A 15,405-nucleotide genomic window follows, 5' to 3' on the forward strand; every position below is an offset into this window, starting at 1 on the left:
CTACCAACTCTTTAAATAGCCAGATTCATTGCCCTCTGTTTTAAAGTTTTAAAGGACCATCCTCTTATCCCTTTGTTCAAGATTCTCCCAGTGGTGAACACATCTTAACATCTACTTTGTCAAGCCCCCTTAGAAACTTGTACATTACCATAAGATTACTAAATTCTTCTAAATACTAAAAAATACAGATCCAAATATTTTCAACTGCTTTTGATACAACATCCCTCTCATTCCAGGAGTCAGTCTTGTGAATCTCTTTTAGACTTCCTACAGTACTATTATATCCTTAATGAGAAAGCAACTGGCCCAAATGGTGACACTGACCATGTCATTAGATCCTGGGTGGGGCATTTGTGGACATTTTTAACCAACCCCTGCTTCAAACATCCAACATAATTAAGAGCCCCCCTCCCAGCCACGTCAGACATCCTCCTCCTCCTCGCCTGGTCCCATCGGGGAGAAGATACAAAAACCCAAGAGACCTTCAAGGACAGCTTCTATCCCTTGGTGAGAAGATGATTGAATAGTTCTCCAGTATGGTATGATGGACTCTTGACCTCACTTGTTATAAGCTTGCACCTTCATGTCTACTTGCACTACATTCCATAACTGTACTGCTATATTCTGCAAATTGTTGTTGTTTTACCTTGTACTACGTCAATATACCATTGTAATGAATTGATCTGTATGAATGGTACGCAAAATCACTTTTTCCATTGTACCTCAGTACAATGTGACAATAAAACCAATTTACTATAAATTCTGGTGTATAAGCCGAGAATTTGGCCCTAAATTTTGGTTCTAAAATTAGGGGGTCGGCTTATACAAAGGAAACGAATACACGGAAGACACGTCGTATTTATTGGCTGTTTTTGAGTCAATTTTGTTCCACTGTCATCACATGAATTCTTTGAATGATTTGTTTAAACTCACATCTAACGGAGACCAGACCACTGGGAATGACTGCAATGTCCGTATTTTCAGCTTTCAATGCTGCTTTTGTCTCACCTGACAACAGCGCTTTGAAGATGTCCCAGACAAGTAGCGACTTTTCTTTCCTGAAACCTTCGGGACGTCAACGCCACACCTCTTTAACCCACTTCAAGCAAATGGCTTCGTCCATCTAGCAACATTCTTGAACGTAAACAACAACATCCCATGGGAATTTTCTGAGCAATCTTTGTTTTTTGTCTCAACACAAGATCACATCTATTCATAAATCGAGTGCACCAGCTTCACGTAGGTTTGAAATTTTCGCTGACCTCACGGTGTTTTTTGGCCCATTTCAACGCTTGAACTTGAATCATTTCTCTGGTAACAACGTATCCAGACGATCACTGGTGATTCAGCCACTCTAAAACTTTTTCTTCCAGTTCCGGCCACTGGCATGTTTTCCCGCGGTTTGCACATTTCGTCTTCGGCACTTCCCTCAGCGTGTTCTCTGCCTTTCTCCACACTCTCACTTGCTTCTTGGTTACACTAAACTTCTTAGCAGCTGCAGAATTATTTGCTCCTTTAGCAAAATCAACAACCTTCAACTTGAAGCCAGCATCATATCGCATTTGTTTTAATCTTTTGTATATGGCGGTCTCAAACTCAATACTGAGTAGACGTACTGATCCCACCACCCCATGTTATGTTTTAACGAGATTATGATGGGCGCTAAATGGTTTTGCAGGGGTTACAAATCTGAGGATTCTTTACCATTGGAGACCTAATCCAAAATTTCCCACCCTGATTTATTTATTAAGAATTTGCTTATAACGCTTTACAATGCGTAGGCCTGTTTTTTTTAGCAGGTACTGGTTCACAAAATTTCCCAGTTCCGGATCCAGCAAAGCTGAGTACCGGCATGAGAGATCTTGTGATCTTTTCTGGTTAAATCAAAAACCTCTACAAAGGGGTCGGCTTACACAAAGGTAACAAGAAAATGTCTCTTCCTTAACCTTGAAAATGGGGGGTCGTCTTATACTCTGGAATATACGGTATTATATAGGAGGTCAAAAATATGTGCACAATACTTCAAACGTGACCTCGACAATACCCTGAAAGTTCTAAGTAAATTTTCCTATTTCACAGCTTCAGTCCCTGAAATGAAGAGCCAATATGCCATTTGTGAACTATTTGTAATTCATATCCATTACCATCCAGATCCTTTTGTATTGCATTGATGTCAATTTTTTCTCAATTGGATCACAGTTCGCTGTTTGATTTCTTTTCCTGAAGTGCATAACCTCAATTTCCCCATTTTGAACTATATTTGCCAATTTTTCATTAACTCTCTCAATTATCTGCAGTAAACTCTCATTTACTTGGTATTTATGCATCTGGAATAAAACTCTTAATGTATAAACTTAAAAAAATTTCCAAAGATATTAAGTAATTTCATAAAACTTTTCTACGTAAAAAATATACAGATGCAAGAAATAATTTGTGAATCCTTTGCAATTACCTGGTTTTCTGCATTAATTATTCATAAAATGTGGTCTGACCTTCATCTAAGTCACAATAATAGGCAAACACAATCTGCCTAAACTAATAACACACAAACAATTGTATTTTTCATGTCTTTATTGAATAAGTTGTATAATCATTCACAGTCCAGGCTGGAAAGTACATAAACCCTTGTACTTAATATCTGGTAGAACCTCCTTTTGCAGCAATAACCTCCACCAAACACTTCCTTGTAGCTGCTGATCAGACTTGCACAATGGCAAGGAGAAATTTTAAACCATTCCTCCATACAAAGCTATTTCAGTTCATCAGTATTTCTGGGATACCTTGCATGAACAGTCCACTTCAGGTCATGCCATAGCATCTCCATTGGGTTCAGGTCTGGACTCTGACTTGGCCATTACAAAATAAGAATATTCCTCTTCTTAAACCATTCTGTTGCTGATTTACTCTTGTGTTTAGGATCATTATCTTGTTGCATCATCAAACTTCTATTAATCTTCAGGTGACAATCAGCTAACCTGACATTCTCCTATCTTGATACAATTTTGAATTAATTGTTCCCTCAACGATTGCAAGCTGTGCAGGCCCTGAGGCAGCAAAGCAGCCCCAAACCATGATGCTCCTTCCACTATGCTTCACGGTTGGGATGAGGTTTTGGTGTTAATGTACAGTGTCCTTTTTCCTTCTAATATAGTGGAGTGTATTTTGGTTGAAAAGTTCAACTTTTGTTTCATCTGTCCACAGAATATTGTCTCAGAAGCATTGTGGAACATCCAGGTGGTCTTTTGCAAAACTTGAGATGTGTAGCAATGTACTTTTTTTGGAGAGCAGTGGTTTCTTCTGTTGTGTCCTTACATGAACACCATTCTTGTTCAGTGTTTTTCTTATACTGGACATATGAACAATTTAGCAAATTCTGGAGATTTCTTCAAGTCTTTTGCTGTTACCCTTGGGTTCTTTTTCACCTCCTTCAGCATTGCATGTTGTGCTCTTGATGTGATCTTTGCAGGACACCGACTCCTAGGGAGAGCAGCAACAGTACAGAACTTCCTCCATTTGTAGACAATTTCTCTTACTATGGACTAATGAACACTCAGGTCTTTAGAAATGCTTTTGTAACTTTTTTTCAGCTTGATGCAGCTCTACAATTCTTCTAAGGTTCTCTGAAAATTGTTTTGATCGAGACATAGTGCACATAAACAGATCTTTCTTGAGAAGGGCAGGCTCCGTCAGTAACCTAACTTTGTGTGTCTTTTTTTTATATAGGCAGGGGACCTCTACAACCCACACCTCCAATTTCATCTCACTGATTGGAACACCTGGCTCCAAATTGCTTTTGTAAAAGGCATTACCCCAGCAGTGCACATACTTTTTTGAACTTACACTGTTTAAATGGTGTTCTTGGTACTGACAAGAAGTAGTACAATTGTTCGTGTGTTTACTTTAGGCAGATAGTGTTTGTCTATTATTACAACTCAGACAAAGACCAGATCATATTTTATGAGTAATTAACACAAAAAACTAGGTAACTGCAAATGGGTCACAAACTTTTTCGTGCAACTGTAAGGAAGGGCATTTTTTGTTTATTTGTGTCCATACATAAGGAAAATGCTGTGGTTGATCATTTCACAAACACATAAGTATCCCTCTGCAACCCAAAACTACTTTACACACCAACAACTCCACTAAACTTTGTATCATTCATTAACTTTCTGTGTCTTCTACATACGCATCCAAATCCTTCATGCATTTTGCGAACTGCAAGGGTCCCAGCAGATATTGTGAGACACCAGTAGTTAATGGCATCCAATTGTAAAGATAAAATCTTCTACCTTCACCCTCTGTATTCTTTTGCCAAGCCAGTTTTGGATCTAGTTTATTACCTTGCCCTGCATTCCACCAGTTCTAAGATCTCATGTAGGACCCGGTCAAAGGCCTTACTAAAATACATATATAAATTACATCGACTTCTCTGTCCTTACCAATGATAATGAAGAAATGGTTACAGGAGGCAGAGGAGTGGCTTCAGGGTCGCTTCAAATCAATGGACTGGGCCATGTTCATGGACTCAGAGGATCTGAATGAATAACCATGGTAGTCACAGACTTCATAAAGTCAGTCATGGACCAGTATGTCCCTCAAGATCATTTAGCACCTTCCCCAACCACAAGCCTTCAATAAACCAAGCAGACCTCAATCTGCTGAGGGTCAGATCAGGATCAATGACATTTGTGTCTTGGAACCAAGTAACAAGAGATTTGGGGACAACCTCCAGAAAGCTATCTCACATGCGAAATGGCAACTCTGGACCAAACATGAATCGCAGAAGGATGTTTGACAAGCTGTGGCAGGGCTTGAATGCTATCACTTCCTACAAAGTATAGGTGTCCCCTGTTTTTCGGATGTTCACTTTATGACACCTCGCTGTTACGAAAGACCTACACTAGTTACCTGTTTTTGCTAACAGAAGGTGTTTTCACTGTTACGAAAAAAGGCAGCCAAGCTCCTCCCCTGGAACTGCATTCCAGCTGGCATTGCTTAAACACGTGCCTCTGAGCATCTGTGCTTTATGTTGATTTATTTTGTGCATCCGTTAGCAAGATGAGTTCTAAAGTATCGGAAAAGCCTAAAAGAGTGTGTAAGGGTGTTATACAGTGTAAAACTAGACATAATTAAGCGTTTCAATTGTGGTGAACAAAGTAAGGAAAAAGTGAGTTTGGCTAAGGAGACTGGGTTTGTGGAAGTTGATGAAGATGATGTTGAAGAGGTTTTGGCATCCCATGACCAAGAACTGACAGATGAAGAGTTGATGAAGAGGAAAGGATAACAATTGAAACCAAACGCAGTAGCGAACGGCCTGAAAGTGAAGTCAACCAGGAACTGAACATGAAGCAATTGCGTGAGATTTTCGCAATGCTGATTGACAACACTGCAATGATTTTAATGACTTTAATTTTGAAAGGACATGTAGGTTTAGGGCATATTTGCAGGATGGTTTGAGTGCTTACAAAGAACTGTATGATAGAAAAATGCGCGAGGCTAAGCAGTCAAGCATACCGTCGTTTTTCAAGCCTTCCACATCAGCCACAGCAGAAGACAAACCTTGACCTTCGACATCGAGGCAGGCAGACATAGAAGAAGGTGACCTGCCTGCCCTGATGGAAAGAGACAACGATAACACCCCAGTCTCCCACCACCCCAACCTCCGATGACTCAGCCTAACACACCATCATCAGTGTGCTTGCTGTCTTCCTGATTCCAGTAAGTGAAACTACACTGTACATACATTATTTCTACTTTATATAGGCTGTGTATTTTTATGTGTTATTTGGTATGATTTGGCAGCTTCATAGCTTAACGGTTACTGGAAAGAGCGCTTCTGTTGAGAGCGCTTGCTCCGAATCTTTCTGCTGAGAGCACTTGCGTGAGATTTTCACTATGGTGGACAGTGCTGCAATGATTGCAGAAAAGTATTCCTACTTTATATAGGCTGTGTATTTAACAGATCATTCCTGCTTTTACTACATATTACTATTATTTTAGGTTTTATGTGTTGGTTGGCATGATTTGGTAGGTTATTTTTTGGGTCTGCGAACACTCACAAATTTTTCCCATATAAATAAATGGTAATTGCTTCTTCACTTTACGACATTCCGGCTTACGAACTGTTTCATAGGAACGCTCTACCTTCAAATGGGGGGAGGGGGGAGCCTGTATAACCAAACTACATATGTGACAACAAGGTTATGCTCCCATAGGTGCTCAATGCCTTTTATGCTTGCTTTAAATGACAAAACATGGGAGCACCTTCACAAACTCCCACAACCTCCAGCAACCCTGTGATTTCAGTCTCTGAAGCCAATGTGAAAGCATTCTTCAGGAGAGTGAACCGACAGTTAGCATCTGGCCTGGACAGGGCACTTACATCCATTGTGATGAAGTACTTTGATGGGTTAGTGATGAAACATATCCACTCCTGCCCAAGGAACAACTTGGATCTGCTCCAATTTGCCTACCATCACAACAAGTCAACAACAGATGCCATTGCATTGGCTCTTCACTCAACCTTGGAAAATCTGGACAATAAAGCATACACCATGATGCTCTTTATTGACTACAGCTCTGCATTCAACACTATCATTCCATCAAAACTAATCAATAAGCTCCAACACCTAGGCCTCAATACCTCCTTGTGCAACTGGATTCTCAATTTCCTCACTTCAAATCATGTCAAGTCGAGTTTATCATCATTTAACTATATACATGTATACCGTCAAACAAGTCAGCTTTTTTCCAGATCAGGGTATAAAGCATAGCAGTACATATAACACACAATAATTAGAAAAGTAAGAAAGAAATCTATAAATGAATCATGCATAAATAAACAAAGTAAAGTGCATAAATTAAATATTGTAGGATACAGAACAGATTAACTGGTGACACTTAGAATGCGATATGGTTGGGAGTTCAGAAGCCTAATGGCCTAAGGGAAGAAACTGTTTCCTATCCTGGCCATTCTTATCTTTATGCATTGGAGTCTCCTGCCTGATGGTAGAAAATCAAAGAGGATACTAGATGGATGGGTGGGATCCCTAATAATACTAAGGGCATGTGCAGAACTCCTGATAAATGTCCCCAGTGGATGGTAGGGAGACACCTATGATCCTCTCAGCTGTTCTCACAGTCTTTTGTAGGAACTTCCAGTCAAGTGCCCTGATGCTCCCGTACCAAATAAAGATGCAGCTTGTCAGGATGTTCACAATGGTGCTCCTGTAGAATTCAGTTAAGATGGTGGGGAGGGGGGGTTGTGGAGAACCTCACTTGCCTCAATCTCCTTAGGAAATGCAGGCACTGCTGTGTCTTCTTATTCAGGAAGGTAATATTGAGGGACCAGGTGAGGTCGTCCATGATATAAACACCCAGGAACTTAGTGCACATAACTCTCTCTATGGAGGAGCCAAGTATGTTCAGAGGAGGATAGTTCATCTGCACCTTCCTGAAGTCTACAATCATTTCCTTGGTCTTCTCCACCTTCACTAAGGTTGTTGCTTTCACACAAGCTGCTCCACTTCCTCTCTGTATTCTGAATCATTGTTGTTAACAAGGCCACCCACTATTGTGTCACCCACAAACTTGATGAGAGTTTGAGCATAGTCGTGCAAGTGTGAAGTTGTGAACAGGAATGGGCTGAGCACACAGCCCAGAGGAGCGCCAGTGCTCAGCATAATGGGACTAGAGACGTTGCTACCCACAGGCACTGACTGTCGCCTTTCTGTTAAGAAGTCCAGGATCCAGTTACGGAGGGAGGTGTTGAGACCCAGCGAGGACAGACTCCCCACTATTTTCTGGTGTATGATGGTGTTATATGGCAAAATGAAGTCTATGTACAGCAGCTTAGCGTATGAGGCTCTATTTTCCAGGTGGGACAGGACAAAGTGGAGGGCAGAGGCTATGGCATTGTCAGTGGATCAATTTGAGTGATAAGCGAACTGGAAAGGGTCCAATGTAGCCAGGAGAAGGCTTGAATATGCTCCACCACCAGCTCCTCAAAGCATTTCATAATGATAGATGTTAATGCCACTGGATGACAGTCAGTTAGACAGTTTACTATCACCTTCTTTGGCACTGGAATGATAGTTCCCAACTTGAAAATCAAGGGGACAATGGACTGTTCCAAAGAGATGGTGAATATATCCATCCGCATTTCAGTTAGCTGGGCTGGGTTTCTGCTCCCGTAGTGCCTTCCTTGCCTGCACTTTTCTCTGTGCATCAAACCAGGTGTAAAAGACATACAGCCTGTCAGGAAATGAGGCATCCTGGTCACTGATGCACAGGGTAAACTTGTAGTCTGTAATCCTCTGAATTCCCTGCCATATACACATCAGTATTGCAGAAGTGGTAGTATATTCTCTGAGCATGCTTCTGTTTCGCCTTCCTGATGGAGCAGGAAAGCACAGTTCTTGCTTCCCTGAGAGCTGTCACGTACCCCGATCTAAAGGCAGCATCAAGATCCCTCAGCCATGCATGGACCTCTGCAGTAAGCCATAGCTTCTATTTGCTCTCACCTGGATGTGTTTGTGATGGTAACATCCAGACCCCACCCAGTCAGTTCAGATTGGTAATAACTTCTCCTCCACAACCACCATCAGTCAGGTACACCACAAGGCTCTGTGCTTTGGTCTCCCTGCTCTACTTGCTTTATAGTTATGACTGTGAGGCTAAGCACAGCTCTAATGCCATATTTAAATTTGCTGCTAACACCACTGTCATTAGCCAAATCAAAGATCTTGATAAAACAGCAAATCGGAGGGAAACTGAAAATCTGGCCAAGTGGTGCCACAACAACCACTTCTCAATGTCAGCAAATCCAAAGATCCGATTATTGACCACAGGAAGAGGAAACTGGAGGTCCATGAGCCAGTTCTTATCCAAGGATCATTGGTGGACAGTCAGCAACTTTTAAGTTCCTCAGCATCGCCATTTTAGAGGATCTGTCCTGGTTCTAGCATGCAAGTGCCATTACAAAGAAGGCACAGCAGCACCTCTACTTTGTTTTAAGTTTGCGAAGTTTTAGCATGTCATCGAAAACTCTGGTGAACTTCTATAGATCGGTGTTGGAGAGTATATTGACTGTTTGCATCACAGCCTGGTAATGGAAACACCAATGCCCTTAAACAGAAAATTACCACAAAAATTAGTGGATATGTCCCAGGTGATCACAGATAAAATCCTATCCACCATTGAGCAGATCTATATGGTGCACTGTTGCAGAAAAGCAACATCCATCATCAAGAACCCTCACCATTCAGGCCAAGCTCTCTTCTCAACGCTACCATCAGGAAGGTGGTAAAGGAGCATCAGGACCCAAACTACTAGGTTCAGGAGCAATTATTGCTCCTCAAACATCAGGCTTTTGAATCTGAGGGGATAATTTCATTCAAATTTACTCATCCCAACACTAAACTGATTCCACAACATATGGGCTCACTTTGAAGGACTCGTCATCTCATGTTCTCGATATTTATTGCTTATTTACTTATTATTATTTTGTTTAGGTTTTTTTTTCTTTTTGTATTTGCACAGTTTGTTGACTTTTGCATATTGGTTGTTTGTCCATCTCTGTTGTATGTGGCTCTTCATTGATTCTATTGTTTCATTGCATCTACTGTGAATGCCAGCAAGAAAATGAATCTGAAGGTTGTATATGGTGACATATATGTACTTTGATAATAAATTTACTTTGAACTTTGAACATGCTTTGATGCCTCTTCAAAGAAATCAAACAAACTGGTCAGTCATAATGGCAGTTTCTAATTAGTCCCTGCTTTTCCAAGACAGCATTAATCCTTTCCCTCAGCACCATCCCATCCGAAATGTTAGGCTAACAGGTCTATAGTTTCTAGGCTTTTGCCTATTGCCTTTCTTAAAAAGGGGCATCACACATTTGATATCCTCCAGTCATCTAGTATCTAGTTGCATCCATAAAAGATTTGAAAGTTTTAGCCAAAACCCTGGTAATCTCTTCATTTGCTTCCCATAATGTCCTGAAATAAATCTCATCTGGTCCTGGAGTGTTATCCACCTTTAAGCCCGCCAAGGCACCTAATACCTCCTCTTCATTTATGGAGACATGATTATAGACACTGGTATCTTGCAAACAACAGATGTTAAGCAAACATAGTCTGCCAACTATCTAAGGTTTTGAAACGGAACAATCCAAGATGTAAGAATTCAGATTTTCACCTGGATGCTATCTCACCTGGGGAAGCTGTGGTCGTCTCTCCTGAATACTGTATTTAACCCAAGCCATAACTGCATTAAAAACTTGTTCTTCACTACGCACATTCAGCTCATCACTGGAAATAATATCAATCAGCTGATTTGCTGGTAATAGCATGAACTCCTCACTCTCCATCACCTGAAAGTAAAGGGAAAAATATATTTTACAGAGCAATTAAACAACATACCACAGCATTTCATAACAAAACTCTCACTGGTCATCAAATACCTTTATTTTCAAGCTACTGGATGTCTGGAACAGTTTACAACCTGCTTTAAAATCCCATGTCGATAGGTTCAAGTTCCGAGTTTATTGTTTGTCAAAGGCATACGTATATAAGGTACAAATGCTATGAAAATGAGCTCCTGAATTTTAAAATTATCAGTTTATGATCATCTCCAGTCACGTTCTTCTCCAGTGTTTTCCATTTCCCCAAATCCTGTTGGGGCCAACTTCCTGCTTTTAATGCTGAAATATTTAGCAGGCCAGGCAACATTTATGGAACGTAAAACACAGTTAACTGCTTCTTTCTTCACAGTAGTTGCTAAACCTCCTGAGTATTTTTAGCATTTTCTATTTATTTCAGTATTCATCTTCCAGATTCTTCCTTTGTCAACTGTATTCCCACAAAAATGTTAACTCAGCTTCTCGACACCTAATAAACACAAAAAATTCTGTAGATGCTGGGAATCTACAGACTACTGAAGGAGCTCGGCAGGTCAGGCAGCATCTATGAAAGGAGAAAGAGTTGATATTTTGGGCTGAGACCTATAAATAGGACAGGGTCTCAGCCCGAAACGTTGATTCCTTATTCCTTTCAATAGATGTTACCTGACCTCCTGAGTTCCTACAGTATTTTTTGTGTGGTTCTCTTTGCACTTCTTGTCAACCAGTTGTTCATGAACAATGCTCATCTCCACAGCCTACAACAGTCTACCTCTCTGATGTCAACGCTTGACTTCAAGTGACCCATCGTCAACCTCCCTTTCCACTCCAAAGTTCATTAATTTTGTTACTGCCTCTTCAATGTATTTGATTTCATGCAGGATAAGTGAGAAATGCAACCAACATCTCTAAAACGTTATTCAAACTCCAAATTGAGGATGAAGGTTACACATTCGTAAGTTTCAGATCAGTAACCTTACATCTTGTAAAACAGCCTCCAAGGAACGTTGTCCTCAATTCTGCACAAACAGCCAACCTCCCCACGCCCCCCCAGACATTACCACCCAATGAAATTTCTCAAGAGACTCCAATTCTTCATCTAAAACTGCAGTAAATGCCAGAAAACTATTTGATTGTTAAGTAGTCATGATATGTTCCAATATTTTTAGAGTACTCTATAAATAATAGCTTTTTAAAAAAACTGAAAATCATAAATAAGCAAGAGTTTAGCTGACAAATAATGCTGGAAAATCATCAGTTGTTAGATTGTTTTCCCTCAATGGCTTAGGTAGTAAACTTGCTGTTATGTAGCTTAAAATATAATTAAAAACAGGATTGAATCATAGAACCCAAGGGCAGTGATGGCCTGATTAGTCAAATAAACCTGTGATGTAACACTTGCTTCTATCATTATCCTTTAAAATATGTGAAAACTTCTTGCAAGTGCAACATACAATAGCCATTCATGTATGCATAAACACTGACTTTGACAGATTTAGCACATGGAACAAACCATATATTATTAAGTGGTTGGACATGCAACCTGCTTCCAGGACATCATTAAGTCACTGTACATCACCACCAGGAGATGGCCTAGCAAAACCTAAAATAGACAATAATTTGGGCACCAGCGCAACACTATCAGAGCTCAGGGTATTCTGGAGTTCAGAGTTCAACTCTGGTGCCATTCTGTAAGGAGCCTCTGTACATCCTCCTTGTGAAATGTGTGGCTTTTCCCTGCTCCGGTTTCCTCTTATAGTCCAAAGATGTATCAGGTAGGTCATTGTAAATTGTCTTGTAATTAGGTTAGGGTTAATCAGGTTTGCTGGGGGTTGCGGTGGTGGCGTGGCTTGAAGGGCTGGAAAATTTTGTATTCTCTCCTTCCCTGCTTTCTCTTTCTTGTAATCTTTTTTTTCCTTCTCTGGCCTCACCTCTTCTCACCTGTCTATTTTCTTCCCCTAGTGCTCCTCCTTCTTCCCTTCCTCCCATTGTCCACTCTCCTCTCCTAACAGATTCCTTTTTCTTCAGTCTTTTCCAACTATCACCTCCAGCTTTTACTTCATTCATCTCCCCCCCACCCCAAAACCTAGCTACATCTGTCACTTTCCAGCTTGACTTCCTTCCTTGCACCTTTTTATTCTGTCATCTTCCCCTTTCTTTTCCATTGCTGATGAAAGGTCTCAGCCCGAAAAGTCAACTGAATATTAATTTCTATAGATGCTGCCTGACCTGCTGAGTTCCTCCAGCAACTTAGGTATGTTGCTTTGGAGTTCCAGCATCTGCAGAATCTCATGCGTTTAAAATTAGAGGACATTGGTTTGAGATGAGAGAGGAAAGATTTAAAGGCAATTTCAGAGGCAAGTTTTTCCACACATAAGGTGGTGGTTTTATGGAATGAACTGCAAGAGGCAGTTGTAGAAGCACTTAAATGGCCTTTGGACAGGTACTGTATAGAAAAGGAGGAGGATATGAGCCTAATGTGGGAGAAGGGATTAGCGTAGAAAGGCATCACAGTTGGCATGGATGTGTTAGGTTCGTTTCTGTGACACACAGTTCTATAACTTCTATGACTACAGATCTTTACCTACTCAGTTAACTTACTGAAATCCCTTTATAGCCACCTAATATCCTCTTCACAGCTATATTCCAATTTGGCAACCTCATCATTAGTTCCTACATTCAAATCAATTACATAAATTACACAACTCTCATCACATCCTGCCAAGAAGAGAAAAAATTAAATCTATTTTTTTTCTGCTGAACTAGTCAGTCCTCTCTCCACAAACAGCTTTTATTTCCTTTAATAACCTTTGATGTAGCACCTTACTAAAAGACTTCTGGAAATCCAAGATTATTTCTTCAAAGAAATCGAATAAATGGTTAAACATGATTAAGCGAAATGGACATTACCTGATTACCTGGATGTTCTTCCTTAAGTGTCCTGCTATAATGTCTTTAATAAAAGCTTTAACATTTTCCCTATATAATTAAGTGAACTGGCCTGCAGTTTCCAGCTTTCCCCACACTGAAGTGGAGTTACATTTGCTGTTTAATGGAACATTCGCTGAATCAAGACAAATCTTGAAAATTAGTTATGACTTACTGGCTGTTTGCTTTATTCCCCAAGATGAAGTCCATCAGGGAGTCCAAAGCAGAGGTTGATAGTTTCTTGATTAGTAAGGGTTTCAAAGGTTACAGGGAGAAGGCAGGGACTAGGGGTTGAGAGGAATAATAAATCAGCTATGATGGAATGGTGGAGCAGACTCAATAAGCCAAATGGCTTAATTATGCTCCCATGTCTTATGGGTCCAGAGGAATCTCAGGCAACTCCAACAAATTAGAAACATCGAAAACCTACAGCACAATACAGGCCCTTTAGCCCACAATGCTGTGCCAAACATGTACTTACTTTAGAACAACACACACAAAATGCTGGTGGAACACAGCAGGCCAGACAGCATCAATAAGGAGAAGCACTGTCGACGTTTTGGGCCGAGACCTTTCGTCAGGACTTACTTACTTTACTTACTTTAGAAATTATCTTGGGTTACCCATAGCTCTCTATTTCTCTAAGCTCCCTGTACCTATCCAGGAGTCTATTAAAAGACTCTAGTGTATCAGCCTCCACCACTGTCGCCGGCAGCCCATTCCAAACACTCACTACTCTCTGTGTAAAAAACCCCTGACATCTCCTCTGTACCTACTTTCAAGCACTTTTAAACTATATCCTCTCATGTTAGCTATTTCAGCCCTGGGAAAAAGCCTGTGATTATCCACACGATCAATGCCTCTCATCATCTTATACACCCCTATCAGGTCACCTCTCATCCTCCGTTGCTCCAAGGAGAAAATGCCAAATTCACTCAACCTATTCTCATAAGGCATGCTCGCCAATCCAGGTAATATCCTTCTAAATCTCCTCTACATCCTAGTAAATCTTCTCTGCACCCTTTCTATAGATTCCACATTCTTCTTGTAGTGAGGTGACCAGAAATGAGCACAGTACTCCATGGGGTGTAACCAGGGTCCTATATAGCTGTAACATTACCTCTCAGCTCTTGAACTCAATCCCCTGGTTGATGAAGGCCAATGCACCATATGCCTTCTTAACCACACAGTCAATCTGCGCGGTAGCTTTGAGTGTCCTATGGACTCGGACCCCAAGATCCCTCTGATCCTCCACACTGCCAAGAGTCTTATCATTAATACTATAATCTGCCATCATATTTGACCTATCAAAATGAACCACCTCACACTTATCTGGGTTGAACTCCATCTGCCACTTCTCACCCCAATTTTGCATCTTAATAATGTCCCACTGTAACCTGACAGCCCTCCACACTATCTTCAACACCCCTAACCTTTGTGTCAACAGCAAATTTACTAACTATCCCTCCACCTCCTCATCCAGATCATTTATAAAAATCACAAAGAGAAGGGGTCCCAGAGCAGATCCCTGAGGACACCACTGGTCACCCGACTTCACCAAGCAGAATATGCACCACTCTAACACCCTAACGACCCACCACTCAGGAGCAAGCAACCTACTCCATGCAGATTCCCCATTACAACCTCTGTGAGCAAGCCAATTCTGGATCCACAAAGCAAGGTCCCCTTGGATCCCATGCCTCCTTACTTTCTCAATAAGCCTTGCATGGGGTACCCTATCAAATGCCTTGCTGAAATCCATATACACTACATCTGCTGCTTTTCCTTCATCAATGTGTCTAGTCACACCCTCAAAAAATTCAATCAGGCTCATAAGGCACGACCTGCCTTTGACAAAGCCATGCTATTCCTAATCATATTATGCCTCTCCAAATGTTCATAAATCTGGCAATAAGCATGAAATCAACAGCTTCCAAAAAAAGCAAGCATCAGTACTTTCAAATACAGCAAGAACCTGCACGTTACCCAGACCAACTCATTACCAAAGGCATCATTTTAAGATCTTATGAAATGTGAGTTCCACATATCAACAGTGGTAAAAACATTTACCTTTA

The 15,405-nt window shown here is 40.8% G+C and overlaps 1 protein-coding gene across 3 annotated transcripts in view; it reads right to left on the reverse strand.

The window, feature by feature from the left end:
• klhl20 (kelch-like family member 20) overlaps positions 1-15,405 on the reverse strand; it is a 73,457-nt gene that overhangs the window by 41,793 nt on the left and 16,259 nt on the right. For all 3 annotated transcript variants that reach the window (XM_059984885.1, XM_059984884.1, XM_059984883.1), the window contains one exon: positions 10,217-10,375. In XM_059984885.1, coding sequence (XP_059840868.1) covers positions 10,217-10,375 — 159 coding nt within the window. The remainder of the gene's footprint in view (positions 1-10,216; positions 10,376-15,405) is intronic.

This window comes from Hypanus sabinus, chromosome 11, assembly GCF_030144855.1.
Source record: "Hypanus sabinus isolate sHypSab1 chromosome 11, sHypSab1.hap1, whole genome shotgun sequence".
NCBI classification, from domain to species: domain Eukaryota; kingdom Metazoa; phylum Chordata; class Chondrichthyes; order Myliobatiformes; family Dasyatidae; genus Hypanus; species Hypanus sabinus.